We start from the raw sequence: 14,692 nt of genomic DNA, 5'->3' as shown, positions 1-14,692 counted from the left end.
CATCGTAAAAATTTTTAAAAATTTTAAATGCATGCAAACTTTAAACTATTGAATGGCGGCAAAAAAGATATTGCATACTCAAGAGACATCATAATAATTAGATTCAGTGTAGACCAAAAGATAGCGCAGTCCAAAAAAAAATTAATCCCGGAAATTTTTGAATGCACTATGTATTACACATCGAATTCAGATAAAGAATTAAAAAAAATCGCTCTCTTATAGTTCCAATAAGAAAATGAAAAACATAGATGTCGCTCTTGGTAGAATACAAATGTTAGATAGCTTTGTCTAACATCAGGGATGTCCAAAATGATTCTAGAATCTCGAGTTATATATGAAAGAAAAGCGACATCAGCGTAAACAATTGACATAGTGAAAATGAAATAAGACGTATAACGTAGACCGCGCATCTCTACATTTTTCGTAATCAAAACGCATCAAAAAATAGAAAGAGATAGCTTCTGTTTTTGTCTAACGACTGGATAAAAAAAGCTCTTGTTGAAATAGAAAATTAGAAAGAATGAAAAAGAATGAAGGAGACTTGAAAGACATGGAGGAAAATGTATAATTATCTGGTGTAACTGCTTTACTATTTTTGAGATGGAAGAAAAATCTGCTTATAGAATATTATAAGTACTAAATAAATTTAAATAACCAAGTCTATTGAAAGTAGATCATGCAAATGTCTGCTATTAACAGCAAAAAGACAACTATTAAAGGACAACTACTAAAAATAACAGAAGTTGTTATTACAGATTGAATTGATAGATTGGTGTTAAAAATCAAATAAAATCTGCTCGCAGAATTTGACAGCAGAAACGGAGCAGAATCTGCAGCTTGTACCATTCATATATAACAGTGCATTTAAATAATTTTAAAAGTTTTGATCGCAAATAGCAAAATAAAACTACTTGAAAGAACTATTATTTGAAATAATATAACTTATAGCTTACCGCTATGCGATGCGCTATTCACTTTCTATACCCGTATTCAAGTTCTTGTGATTAGTAGAATATTTATCAATTCTCCTAAAGGCAATGTATAGCAAATATATAACAAAAAAATTCGAAAAATTCGAAAAATTTGAAAAATCGGCGGCACACCACGCAATACATACTTTATGATTCATCCAGAGCTAGGCCTTCCAGTGTCTATGTGCAATGGACTGTAAAACTGCAAACAAAGCATGACAAATAAGGAGCAAAATCTTCATTCTTGTTCCGTTGCGTACTTTTGGTCTTACAGGCGATGACTTTTGATCGCGGGTGAGTGCGCATAAACGTAACTATAGTGGCGAAATAATTACGAACCAGTGTTGCAAGCAAATGCCCTGGCAAATCGAAACGCGACGACTAATACGTTCTCGTTTCGCTAATAGCTACTTTATAAATGGGCGATCGATAAGTGAATCTCATCGTGAGATTTATTAGAAATATATCAAATCGCGTTCCATTGATATTTCGCAAAGCAAATTATATTTCCATTCAAAAGACTTCTACTAAAGAATGCTATATCTAATAATTCTAAACAAACTCTATATTATTATCTATCATACTCTATACTATTATCTATAAGGAGCAATGCACCAAACATCTTGTTATAAGCGTATATAAAGCCTGTAAAATGCCACTAATAATAATATAATTATTTCCATTAAGTTCTGATACAATACATATAAGGGAATTCAAATAGTGAACTAATTTTTGGAAAATCGAACAGATAAATGTTCAAAATTTAAAGTTAAAAATTTATCAGGAATCAGTTTGTTATTATCTACTTAAGAAAAATGAAAATATTGTTACGTCTGCCTTCTGTTTATCCGTCTCTGCGTATCGCCTGTGGTGTGCTGTACCGTCTTCAGGAGATGACTCCCTGACCGCGTCGCTAAGGGAGATGTTATTATAACAACAGACATTTGAATGTTTTGGAGCCGCCATCTTAGTCTTACGGCGGATTTGATTCCGTGCGGACGTTTCCGCTACTGATCCTGCTTTCCTTATAAACGAGATTAACAGTTTCGCGTTGTTGTTCTGTGTTCTGTATTTTGTGTTGGATTAAAGATCGTTTTCTATAAACAGTGTTATTATTTACGACGCGGAGCGTGTGTGCCGATTGAGTTGTGCGCGATTCGATAATTCTCGAAGTCGTCGCGCGGACGTAACATTTTGGGGGCTCGCCCGGGATTATCGGAGAACGACACAATTTGAAGGAACGAAAAAAAAACAAGCTATGGCATCGGAGCTACAAGAACTTCCATTTGGACTCGTGACGCGCAAAACATTGCGAGCTGGGACTCCGCTTCGAGCTTCTCCTGAAGCTACGGCAACAGGATCGTCATTAGAAGCGTTAACGCTTCAATCTGCGTTGCGAGAGATCCGAAAGCTGCGAGAGGAGCGTTTACAGGAGCGAGCCGAATTTGAAGCACAGATTCAACAGCGGAATGAAATGCTTTGTGGGATGGAGGAAAGAATGCGCCAGATGGATGCTGACATTCATCTAAGTCGTTTAAATAATAGAAATAGTTTTAGAGAGGGTAGTTTTCAGGAGACGGAGACGCGTGAGGAATTCGGAGTGCAGGAATCGCGTGATTCAATTAATAGGGAATTAGGATACAAATTAAAGCAGGATATTTTTGATGGAAGTGTTCCGTTGAGAGAATTCTTTTCCCAATTTGAATTGATCGTGAGAGCTAACCAGTGGAATAACGCAACAGAGTGTAGCGTTAATTTCTTGTTTCAGAGAAAAAGCGCGAGCGGTTTTAGAATGCGTTGACGAAATTGAGAGTTTGGATTATGTAGAGTTCAAGTCTAAATTAGAATTGGAGCTTCAGAGAAAAAACGCTTTGGAGAGGCATGGAAATGATTTTGGGCCGGTTTTTTGAAATCCTGTTTTAAGAAATACAGGAAAAAATGTTTGTTCGCGCATAGAAAATTGTAAACATAAAATTCCTCAATTTCTTGTCGAGTATTTTGAAAGAAATAGAAGGACTTACAGAATCAGAAGGATCTTTTTGCTCGTTTTCTAGGATGATTTTCAGGATGTATTTTAAGAAGAAATTGTAGCTGGAAATTGTGACGTCGTAAAACATGCTATTAATGTTAATGATTCAAATCCTACTAAACAAGCTCCCCGTCGAATTCCTTTAAAGATACGAGAACAGGTCGATAAAATCATTGAAGATATGAGGCGACAGGGAGTAATAGAAGAGTCACTAAGTCCATGGGTTTCGTTATGGTTGGAAAGAAGACGGATCGACTAGATTCTGTGTCGATCGGAAGTTGAATGCGGTTACGATAAAGGATTCCTACCCAATACCTCGGATTGATGATATTCTCTATCGATTAGGTGGTAGCTCTTGGTTCTCGACTTTGGACCTTAAAAACGACAATTAATATAAGTATTGGCAAATAAAAATTCGTCAAGAGGACAAGGAGAAGACAGCATTCTCGATTGGGAATGGTTTGTAGCAGTTCACTGTTATGCCTTTTGGATTCTGCAATGCTCCCGTCACTTTCGAACGATTAATGGAGAAAGTTTTAAAGAAATTGTTATTTAATATTTTCTTGGTGTATTTGATTGACGATGTGATTATTTTCGGTGAAAGTATCGAAGATATGCTCAGTCGTTTAAGACTTGTCATATTTTTTGAAATATAATTTTATATAATTATTTTAAATTGTTCATCGGAGAGGGAAGCTTCACGGTAATGCCGACGGTTTATCAAGGCTTTCTTGTGAAGAAACAAATCGTAATTATTGTAATAAAATATATACGAGGGAAAAAGAGTTAGTTGGAAGGATGATTTTTAGAGACAATAATTGTGAGGGTTGGAAAAAAGAAGTTAGAGGATCCGGCAATCGTAAAGATTTTTCATGAAAAGGAAAAAGGTCAGCGTCCTTCCTGGCAGGAAATCGTTTCAGAAGGTTCTTCCGTTAAAATTTATTGGTCACAATAAGATTCTCTGAAGTTGAGAAATGGTTTTCTGTTTAGAAAATGGGAATTTTCGAATTTGAAAAGTTGTGTTTTTCAGATCATAGTTCCGCAAAAAAGAGTTAAAGAAATCTTAGAAGAAGCTCATGATTCTCTTTCAAATTGCCATTTTGTGGAAAATAAGATTCTTGAGAAAATTCAGAAGGGATTTTACTGGGCCACTTGTAAACAAGATGTGAAGAATTGGTGTAAATCCTGCCGGATTTGCATAGTTAAGAAGAGAACTTCTGATAAAGGAAGATCTGAAATGCAAATTTACAATGCTGGAGTTTCTTTTGAAAGAGTTCAGATAGATATTGTAGGTCCATTCCCAACATTTTCTTCCGGGAATAAATATTTGCTGGTTATTACGGATTGTTTTACTAAGTGGGTAGAAGCATTTCCGTTAAAAAATGTTAAGGCGAAGACTGTTGCGGAGACTTTTGTAAATCAGGTAATTTCTAGATTTGGAGTTCCGTCGGAAGTACATACACATTAGGGAAGGAATTTTGATTCGCGGATGTTTCGGGAGTTGTCGCATTTCTTAGGCATTAAGAAGACAAAAACAACTCCGTTTTATTCTCAATCAAATGGTTTAGACGAACGGCAACACCAGACAATAGTTAATTATTTAGCAATGTTTGTTGCAGATAATCAACGAAATTGGGATAGATGGATAGATATGTTTTTGTTAGCGTATAGATCTGCTAGACATGAGACCACAAGGGTCTCTCTTGCTGAGTCATGTTTCGGTCGAGATTTGAAGTATTGGATTTGACCTTTGAATCTTCTTCGCGGTATTCCTCCAGAGAATGAAGCAAATTTGTCGGAAAAAAGTTTTGTTTCAAAATTAAGAGAGAAATTGAACAAAATTCATGATGGGGTTAGGCAACGTTTGAATATGAAGTCTTTGAAGTCGAAGGATTTTTATGATCGAAAAGCTCGTCAATTACGTTTTGAACCAGAAAACTAAGTTTGATTGTACAATTCTCGACGAATTGTAGGAAGAACTCCCAAATTACAGAGTAATTGGGAAGGTAGTTAAAAGATTAAACGAAGTGGTATATTGTATTCGGAAGTCCAAGAAGCATAGGAATAAAATAGTTCATTTAGATAGACTAGTCTTTCATCATGAGAGACATATTTAGATATTTCTTGTTAAATCCAGACTTAATTCGAATTTGATTTATTACTTGTTGTTTTGATTAATTTCTTTTATTTTCGAAAGGATTCAATGATGAGCATGTGGTGAGATATCGTACGCTGAAAGAGATTATGATGTGAAGAATACAGAGGAGTATATCATTTATTATTGAAGACTGCCTCACTCGCGGTTTTTTGAGCCGTAGTTTTCTCGTCGGGTTTTAGGGCGAATGCCGAGACAGGGGCTTAGGGAATCCTCTTTGAGGATGTCGGGACCACAGTAGATACCCTCCCCCTTGTTCGAAGATTTCCTTATGAAGAAACATGACGAGTTTTTACCACAAGCAAAGCGAGGCGCAGAGGACAAGAGAAAAAGAAGAGGGCTCGGCAGTATTCTTCACATTCCTGGAATGCGTATGATTGGAACCGGTGATAGTGCTTTCGGTGATGGTAACCTGTTGCAGTAGCAACAGGTTAAAGTTGAGCAGGGAGCCATTGAGGTATCCTGGAATCTACATTTTGGAAGAAGAGAAGAACGGTCAATCCTTGAGCCTATTTTGGATTGTAGAGACGACAATCTTATAGAAGAGAGAGGCAGTGTTATGTCCGCATTCTGTTTATCCGTTCCTGCGTGTCGCCTGTGGTGGTGTGCTGTACCGTCTTCAGGAGATGATTCCCTAACGCGTTGCTAAGGGAGATGTTATTATAACAACAGCTGACATTTGGATGTCTTAGAGCAGCCATCTTAGTCTTGCGCCGGATTTGATTCCGTGCGGACGTTTCCGCTACTGATCCTGTTTTCCTTATAAACGAGATTATCAGTTTCGCGTTGTTGTTCTGTGTTCTGTATTTGTGTTGGATTAAAAATTGTTTTCTATAAACAGTGTTATTATTTACGACGCGGAGCGTGTGTGCCGATTGAGTTGTGCGCAATTCGATAATTCTCGAAGTCGTTGCGCGGACGTAACAATATATAAAATAAAAATTAATTTCCATATAAATAAAATCTTTAGTTTTATTAAATTATTTAAATTTATTTATTAATTTTTTCTACGAAGCTTGTGCTAGCGACTCTAGAAATTTTGTTTAAGTTTAGGATAGGTTAGGTTACATAAAATTTTGTAAAAGAAAATAATTTATATTTAAATAAAAATCGATAACAATTCAAATATTTAATAAAATAAAACACAAAACTCTGGTCGTTAATTAATTTACAGTCATTAGTTTAAATGCACTCTTCTTTAAAATTAGAATGCTTATAATTTTTGATTGAAGCATTTTTCAAATAAATGTTTCAGATAAAATATACTTTTTTTCTGTAAAATTCAAATATGTATCATTTTATAAAAGATTCCATTTGAAATGATGAATTTATTCTTCGTCTTCCTTGAAGATGAAGTTAGAAAGTCCATTATTATAGTTATAAATTGTAATGCATTGTTTAATTTCAAATTAATAATATAAATAATAAAAGTTAATATAAATTTAAATATTTAATTATAGATATGAACGATACGAAAGAGCATTGGTAAAAGGTCACAAACAAACTTTGGCTAGAAGAAATAATAAAGAAAATTTGAGTACAGATATACACAAATATAAAAGCCAAGTAATACAATCAATGCAAGAAGGCAACAAACTCAGGTTAATCGATTAATATCTACCTTCTTTTTCTTTTTCTTTTATATGAAAACATTAGACTAATTGAATAATATTACAGTCCTGGTGAAGCGAGGAAAGCTTTTGGTTTATATTTAGGCTACATATTACGAAAAATATCACAGCCTAATGCAGACCCGGCATATTGTGATCTTATTATGAAATTTCTCCAACATTCGTCATGCAATTTGAGGACGCCATTTCTATTTACAGTATGTATTCAACACTTATTTTATACTTTGTGTTATACTTTGAGTAAATTTATTTTATAAAATATTTTAATATACATAATTGTAAATTTAAATTAAAAATAATTTAATTTAATTTAACTTAAATTATTAACTTTCATATGTATAAATTATTGTTGTATAATTGCATGCATTTGCGTGCATGCGTATTCGTGCGATGTATGTGTATTTAGATGTATGTGTCTTCATTAATTTTCTTACAAATGAATATATATTAAATGTATCCAATCAGCAAAGTTTGTTCGAACAGATTTTGCTAAACATCTGTTACAAATTTTTGTAAGCAGAAAGATTGCAGATTGTATACAAAATCGGTTATATCAGATAATAATAACAAAATTTATTGATGAATTTAGCAGAAATATTACAAAATCTATTGATAAATTTGATAGCAGATCAGTAGCAAAAACTGAGCAGAATCTGCGCAACGCAATTTGATGTCAGATTGGCGGCAAAAATCGAACAAGATTGTTCGCATATAATCTGATGGCAGAGTGATAGTAGAAATCGAACAGGATCTGCTAATTTGACGTCAGGTTGTCGGCAAAAACGGAGCAAGATCTGCCCACACGCAATCTTACAGCAAAATGGCACCAGAAATCGAGCAAAATCTGTAGCTTTAATCATTTATATAATTTATTGAAATAGTTGTTTACCACTATGCAGTGCAATATTCACTTTCTATACCCGGATTCAAGTTCTTGTTATGAACGTACATAAATTCTGCAAAATGCGATAACATATGTAAATTATTTCTATCAATTAATTTATGATATTGTTACATCCATCTCTGTGTATTTCGTCCCTGCGAATCATCTGTGGCAGCTTTTCTTGAATTTGCTGTATCCGTCTCTGGGAGATGATCCCCTAACACGTTAAGGAAGTTGTTTAGAAAACAACAGTCGACATCTTGTGTAGAGCCGCCATCTTAATCTCGCGACGATCGTGATTCCGAGCAGACGTATTAACTATTTGTTATTAACAAAATATTCTGTTCTTTATTTTGTATTCTGTGTTCTGTGCTGATATTAAAATTTCTTTTGTTATTTTTTAATAAAGTGTTCTTTTATTTCGACGCGGAGCGCAAATGCCGGTATCGTGCGCGTTTAAATAAATATTGAAGTCGTCGCGCGGTTGTAACATTTAAATGTTTGTGCGACGACTTCGATATTTATCGCATGACACAACCGGCATTCGCGCTCCGCGTCGTTATAAAAGAACACTTTATTAAAAAATAGCAAAAGAAACTTTAATATCAGCACAGAACATAGAAAATAGTATACAGAATACAGAATTAGTTTGTTAATAATAAATATATTTATTCATACATTTATCAATTTATCAATTTATTTGTATATTTATATATATTAATACAAACGTCAGAAAATGTCCCGTGAATGAAACATATCGACTATTGACATATTGACGTCATTTTTGGATCTCATGAGACTTAGGATATTATGGAACTTAGAACTTCTATAATTGATTATTTTATGATAAAAATTTAACATTTCTTGTCTCAATAAGTAAAATAAATATTATTAAATATATTATATATATTGTATGTCATATTATCTCCTAGTAAGCAAAACGTGCAATGTAAATTAAAGAAGCATTTAAATGTCACTATTCCATTTAAATTATGACGACCTGCTCGGTTCTGTCTGCTACTAATCTAACATCAAACTGCGTAGATCTAGTTACGTAGATCTTGCTCGGTTTTTGCCGCTAATCTAGCATTTAACTGCATTGCGCAGATCCTGTTTGATTTTTTCCGTCAATCTGCTGCCGACTTATGTCGAAAAGTTCCCGGCAGAACACAAGTGGAGCTTAAGCGGATGCAGTTGATACTAATCTGCTGCAATATTATGCTCGAATCTGCTCGCAAACTGCTGGCAGGCTGTTAACTTTTTGCTTACTGGGTAAATGACAATGAATAATAAATATAATTTAATATTATTTTATTTGATTTTAACTTGATATATTTTAGGATGTCAGAAAGAGAGAGAGAGAGAGAGAGAGAGAGAGAGAGAGAGAGAGAAAGAGAGAAAGAGAGAGAAAGATTGATTGATTAATTAAATGTTTAAGATCAATATGAAGATTATCTAAAATGTACAAGCATGCATGACATTTTTTTGAAAATTATTATTTGGTTTATCAAACTTAATATTAATCTTTACGAAAGTCAATAAAAGTCATTGCTTTTGAGTTATCGTCTTTAAAAAATTAATGTTCTAAAATAATATACATATCAACTATAGCAAAAAAAATAATATTTATTTGTTATCATTTACGTCTAATACTTCTATACATTAAAACACACGCGCGCGTGCGCACACACACGCACACACAAACACACAACACACACACACACACATATTTTTTCAACACTATATAAGTCTTGCCACTGAATCTTAAAACTAAATGCTAATAATTATTTTTTATCCAATAACTCAAATTTAACATAGCTATTTTTATTCATACACTTTCTCTTCGGAATCTCCGTTTGTTTCGGAGTATTATATCTTTACTAACAATTGATAAACGATTCTTTATACTAACTATGATTAAATACATTTTGATTTTGCCATATCATTTAAACCCTTCTTTTACCATCCTATATTCTCAGGCTTTGCAGTAATAGCGATATAGTACAAGCGACTAAGAAATCTCACTCTAATTTCGTGCTTATTATTTACTGACTATTTTTAAGTATATAGATTATTTTAAAAATATAGTCTCAAGATACTCATTACCTTTGTTTTTATTATCCGAAAATGGATTACTTTTCGATTAATGTGTCGCGATATCTTAATTACGAATTTGCAATGAATTGTTGCATTAATCGCTGTTTTGCAGTACGTGCGATGGCTTATGAAATACTAATTTTGTGCTTCTTTAAAGTTTTTTAGATCGTAATTGCGTTATTACTTTTTGAGTTATGACAACTAATATAAAATTCGTACTCAGAGAAGTTCAGATTATCGCATTTAATATTTGTTATTATTGTACAATTTAATTGTTAATAACTTTCCAATAAATAATTAACAATGAACAGCTAAAACCTCTTGGATGTTATTCAGAGTCACGACAACATATTGTTATGTCTGCAGATCGATATCGAGCTATTGAATGCGCGTGTGAATAACTAGCATTTACAAAATGAATAATATTCAACAGTATTATAAAACACAAAAATTTTATTATGTAATAGGAACACAAGAATAACATAAGAAATAATTAAAAAGTGCAGAGCTGTAAATAACTCATTTGAACAGGTTGATCACTAATTCAAATCTAATATGTCTGCCCTTGTTGATCGATACATTCGCACATCATTGAGAAAATGATCAACATTTTCACTGCAACGAGAGGCATTATTTTGCGGTACGGGAACATAATACAGGGCCGTAACAATGTGTCAAGATCATTGACCCTGATATGCTTATTTATAGTTATTTTTTGCCGTATTTATTTATTTATTTTGTTGTTATTTCTGCGAGATTATAAAAAAAGAGCTGCTGTCATGAATAGCGAATACCGTAAAACGGATACGAATGAAGAGTATCCATATACTCAGTAAGCAATGTTAGCAATATTAAGCAATGTAAGCAGTTTGCCGACAATTTGCGAGCAGATTCAAGCAGAATATTGCGGTAGATTGACATCAACTGCGTCTGTATTAAACTTGTGTTTTGCCGCCAAAACCTGTCAACATAAACCAACAATAGATTTATGATCGAAATCAAGCAGAATCAAGCAATTAGATGCCAGATTGGTGGCAAAAACCAAGTAGGATGTGCGTAACGCAGTTTGGCTGAAACTGAACAGAATGTGCAGTTTTTAGTCATTCATATAAAATGTCCATTAAATAGATTTAAGGAATCTCAATTTTAAATAGCAAAATGACGGTAAATTTTGATCACAAATTAATCAATTAAACACCCTAAATTAAATCTCATGAGATCCAAAAATGACGTCGTATATTTACGGGAGATCATTTTCTGACATATTGCCAAAAAATAAAACTAATTATACACATAATAACGTAATACAGGTAAATTTAAATACTTTAATTTATTATTATTCAAAATTAAAGATTTCTTTGGACAGAAATTATAATAAATGAAAATTGGAAATTTATGTGTCCGATTTTCCAAAAATCATTTTACTATCTGAAATTCCCCTGTATGGGAATTGTGTCAAAAGTTACATTCATAAAAATTGATTACATTATGTTATTAACCGCATTTTTTAGGCTTTATATATAAATAATTACTCATAATAAAAACTTGAATACGGGTATAGATAATGAATAATAATTGTAAGCGATTGAACTATACTATAGATAATTTTATATATAGGTAATACTTTGTAATAAGCTACAGATTTTGCTGCAGATTTCTGTTGCCAATTTATCATCAGATTGCGCATGCACAGATCTTTCTCAGTTTCTACAATTTGATGTCAGTTATGTTAGCAGATCTTGCTTGATTTCTGCCGCCAATTTACTATTGGATTATGTCAAGTTTTGTTCGGTTTTTGCCGCCATCAGTTTAATCTCAATCCAGTTTAAAAGTAATAATTTTAATACTAAAGTTGTAGCCTTTTTGTTAACAATAATTTGTAACAGGCATTTGGCAAAATCTGTTAGAATAAACTTAAATGATTATTATAGATTTAAATTATGACTCTCGGTTCTGAGTTTCTGCTGACAATTTTTACCGCTAATCTGCTATGATAATTTTGTGCAAATCCTCTTTAATTTCTGTTACTGACTTGCTGTCTGATTATGTCAGCAGGTTTTGCAACATTTCTGCTGACATTCTGCTATCATTATATTATATAACAGGATTTGTATACTATCTGCAATCTTTCTGCTGACAAAAATTTGTAGCAGATACAAAATCTATTTGAATAGACTTTGCTGACTGGGTAGTAATATAGAAGTATTTCTAGCTCATTTCTAAAAAATGCGTTAAAAAAAAATAATTTTATTATATATGGTTGTATTTGTTATTAAATGTACTTTAATTTTTGTTATTAGAAATATATAATTTTATATAAATTTTAAAAAATTGAGACATATTTGAAATATTTCACATTTTTGAAAAATCTAATTTCATTGTTATAAAGATTTATTAGGAGTGATAAGATATGATGAGTCGCAATCAATACATCTACGCATAAACAAACACACGCACGTATTTCGCAAGTTCTCATAATTCGATAATATAATATTTTTGTTATATATGAGAAACACTAGTTTCGGATCAATTAAATAATTTATATTAAAAAAAATTTTTCCGTAGTTACCATGCAATAAATTGAGTATGAAGGATCGAGCTGCCATTACCGCAAAACAACTTTCCGATTTTCTGCATCTATATAACAGAGAAACGGATCTTTATGAAGATACAGTAGATCGGCCTCGTACTGTTTCCAATAAAGTCTTTCAGAAGTTTTTAGCCGCAGCAAGGTATATTATACATATATATATATATATATATATATATATATATATATATATATATATATACATACATATATATATATATATATATATATACAGGCACCAGAGCACCTGTGACAAAGCACGCGTTTCGCGCGGCTAGGTCATGGGACGTACACTCTAGGCATAACAGCGGCGAGCAAAATGGTAAAGGATTTTTCTGTCCTCTACCTGCTCAAGAGCGTTGTCACAGGTGCTCTGGGACACCCTATATATATAGGGTGTCCGGCGTCAATCGCATCACCCGTCGTATGCAGGTAGAGCAGATAAAACTGAGGAGAAAAGTCTTGTACCATTTTTTTCTGCAACGGTTAATAAGAGAGTTATTATTGAGTAAAGTCTCGCCAATCATCGCCGATCTTTAGCCGGGCGCACGTCAGTGAGGCGCTGTACAGCTGAACGCTCACGCACACATGCCAGGCGTGCGGCTCATTAACGTGCATCCAATTAAAGATCGGCGCTGAATTTCAGACTTCACTCAATAATAACTCTTTTATTAAGCGTTATCGAAAAAAGTGGTACAGGATTTTTCCTCTCAGTTTTATTTGCTCTATTTGCACACGACGGATGATGCAATTGATGCCGGACACCCTGTATATATATATATATATATATATATATATATATATATATATATATATACAGGGTGTCCGATAATAATCGCCCCACCGGAAATGTGCAGGTAGAGTAAATTAAACTGAGTAGAAAAGTCCTGTACCATTTTGCGATTTTTGCAATAATTATTGAGAAATTAATTACAAAAGATCGGCCAATGCACGCGAATATTTAGCACGTTGCGAGAAAGGACGGCCCTCGCGGCATCGCGGTACTAGGCGCGCCGTGAAGGAGGGGCGAGTGGAGCGGATAGCAACGTTTACATACGAGCGTCGTAAAATAGTAACCGCGATGCTGCGAGGGCCGTCCTTTCTCGTAGCGTGCTAAATATTCGAGTGTATTGGCCGATCTTTTTTAATTAATTTCTCAATAATTATTGCGAAAATTGCAAAATGATACAGGATTTTTCTGCTCAGTTTAATTCACTCTACCTACACATTTCCGGTGGGGCGATTATTATCGGACACCCTGTATATATATATATTATACAGGGTGTCCCATAACCTAACCGTAATCATATATATATATATATATATATATATATATATATATATATATATATACTTGCATACATGTATGTATGTATGTATGTATGCGTCAATAAATTTTTAATGCATAGTTTTGTTTTTTCGATCTGCTGTAAAATTATATGATAAGAAAGCTATTACTTCTCGTTCCTATTTAAAATACGGAAAAATATTTTTTATATTATATTCGAAAACGCATAGAATATATAAGTATAAAAGAATTTTATAAATTTTTAATGTAGTCTAAATATATAATAAATTAAAATATAATATAATTATATTACAGCGAACAAGATCTCGATGATGTGCTAATTCTGCAAACTCGCCTTTACAAATGTACTCACAGTTTCTTAGGAAAAAGCGGTTTTGTTGGTACTCTAAAGGGCGCTAATCTTCTTGGATCTCTACCTCATATTACATCTCGAATATATTCCAATGTTGCTGCAACAGGGCAGTGTAGATGTAACAATTCAATTAATAGATAATTATTATATTGTAGAATTTATTACATTTTGTGTAAAAGAAAAAAGAAGATAGAAAGAAGCAAAAAAAGAAATGAAATAAAAGAAAAGAGAAAAGAAGAAAAAAAAAGCTAAAAAAGGAGAAGAAAAAAAGCGAGTGACACACATAAATACATATATTTAATTATATAATAGTAATTATAATTCCTAGTCTGTTAGAGTAACATATGTTCTTTAAGGTTGTTGGTAATTGGTATATTAAGATATTTTATTACCAATGAATACATATATATATACATATATATATATATATATATATATATATATATATATATGAATATATAAATATATATATACATATATATATATATATATATATATATATATATATATATATATATATAAGCGTGTTTCAGAAATAGGTAGCCAAACTTTAAAAGCACATTTTCCTCATTATAAGGATGAAAAGAAATCATATAAACATGAATCTGGAATACTTCTTTTGCATTATAAATATTTTTTATTTACATCGAACAACATGTCTCACATTGATGTTTC

General features: G+C 32.6%; 1 protein-coding gene across 8 annotated transcripts in view; it reads left to right on the top strand.

Annotated features, from left to right (window-relative positions):
• Window positions 1-14,374, top strand: part of LOC126858197 (tubulin polyglutamylase TTLL5) — a 211,659-nt gene extending 197,285 nt beyond the window's left edge. For all 8 annotated transcript variants that reach the window (XM_050608327.1, XM_050608329.1, XM_050608330.1 and 5 more), the window contains 4 exons: window positions 6,616-6,756; window positions 6,833-6,983; window positions 12,332-12,498; window positions 13,960-14,374. In XM_050608327.1, coding sequence (XP_050464284.1) covers window positions 6,616-6,756; window positions 6,833-6,983; window positions 12,332-12,498; window positions 13,960-14,158 — 658 coding nt within the window. In that variant the 3' untranslated portion in view covers window positions 14,159-14,374. The remainder of the gene's footprint in view (window positions 1-6,615; window positions 6,757-6,832; window positions 6,984-12,331; window positions 12,499-13,959) is intronic.
• Window positions 14,375-14,692: the final 318 nt, after the last annotated feature.

Source organism: Cataglyphis hispanica, chromosome 24 (assembly GCF_021464435.1).
Source record: "Cataglyphis hispanica isolate Lineage 1 chromosome 24, ULB_Chis1_1.0, whole genome shotgun sequence".
In the NCBI taxonomy this organism is placed as follows: domain Eukaryota; kingdom Metazoa; phylum Arthropoda; class Insecta; order Hymenoptera; family Formicidae; genus Cataglyphis; species Cataglyphis hispanica.
Note: the sequence above shows the minus strand (reverse complement) of the source record. Positions and strands in the feature narration are given on the sequence as shown.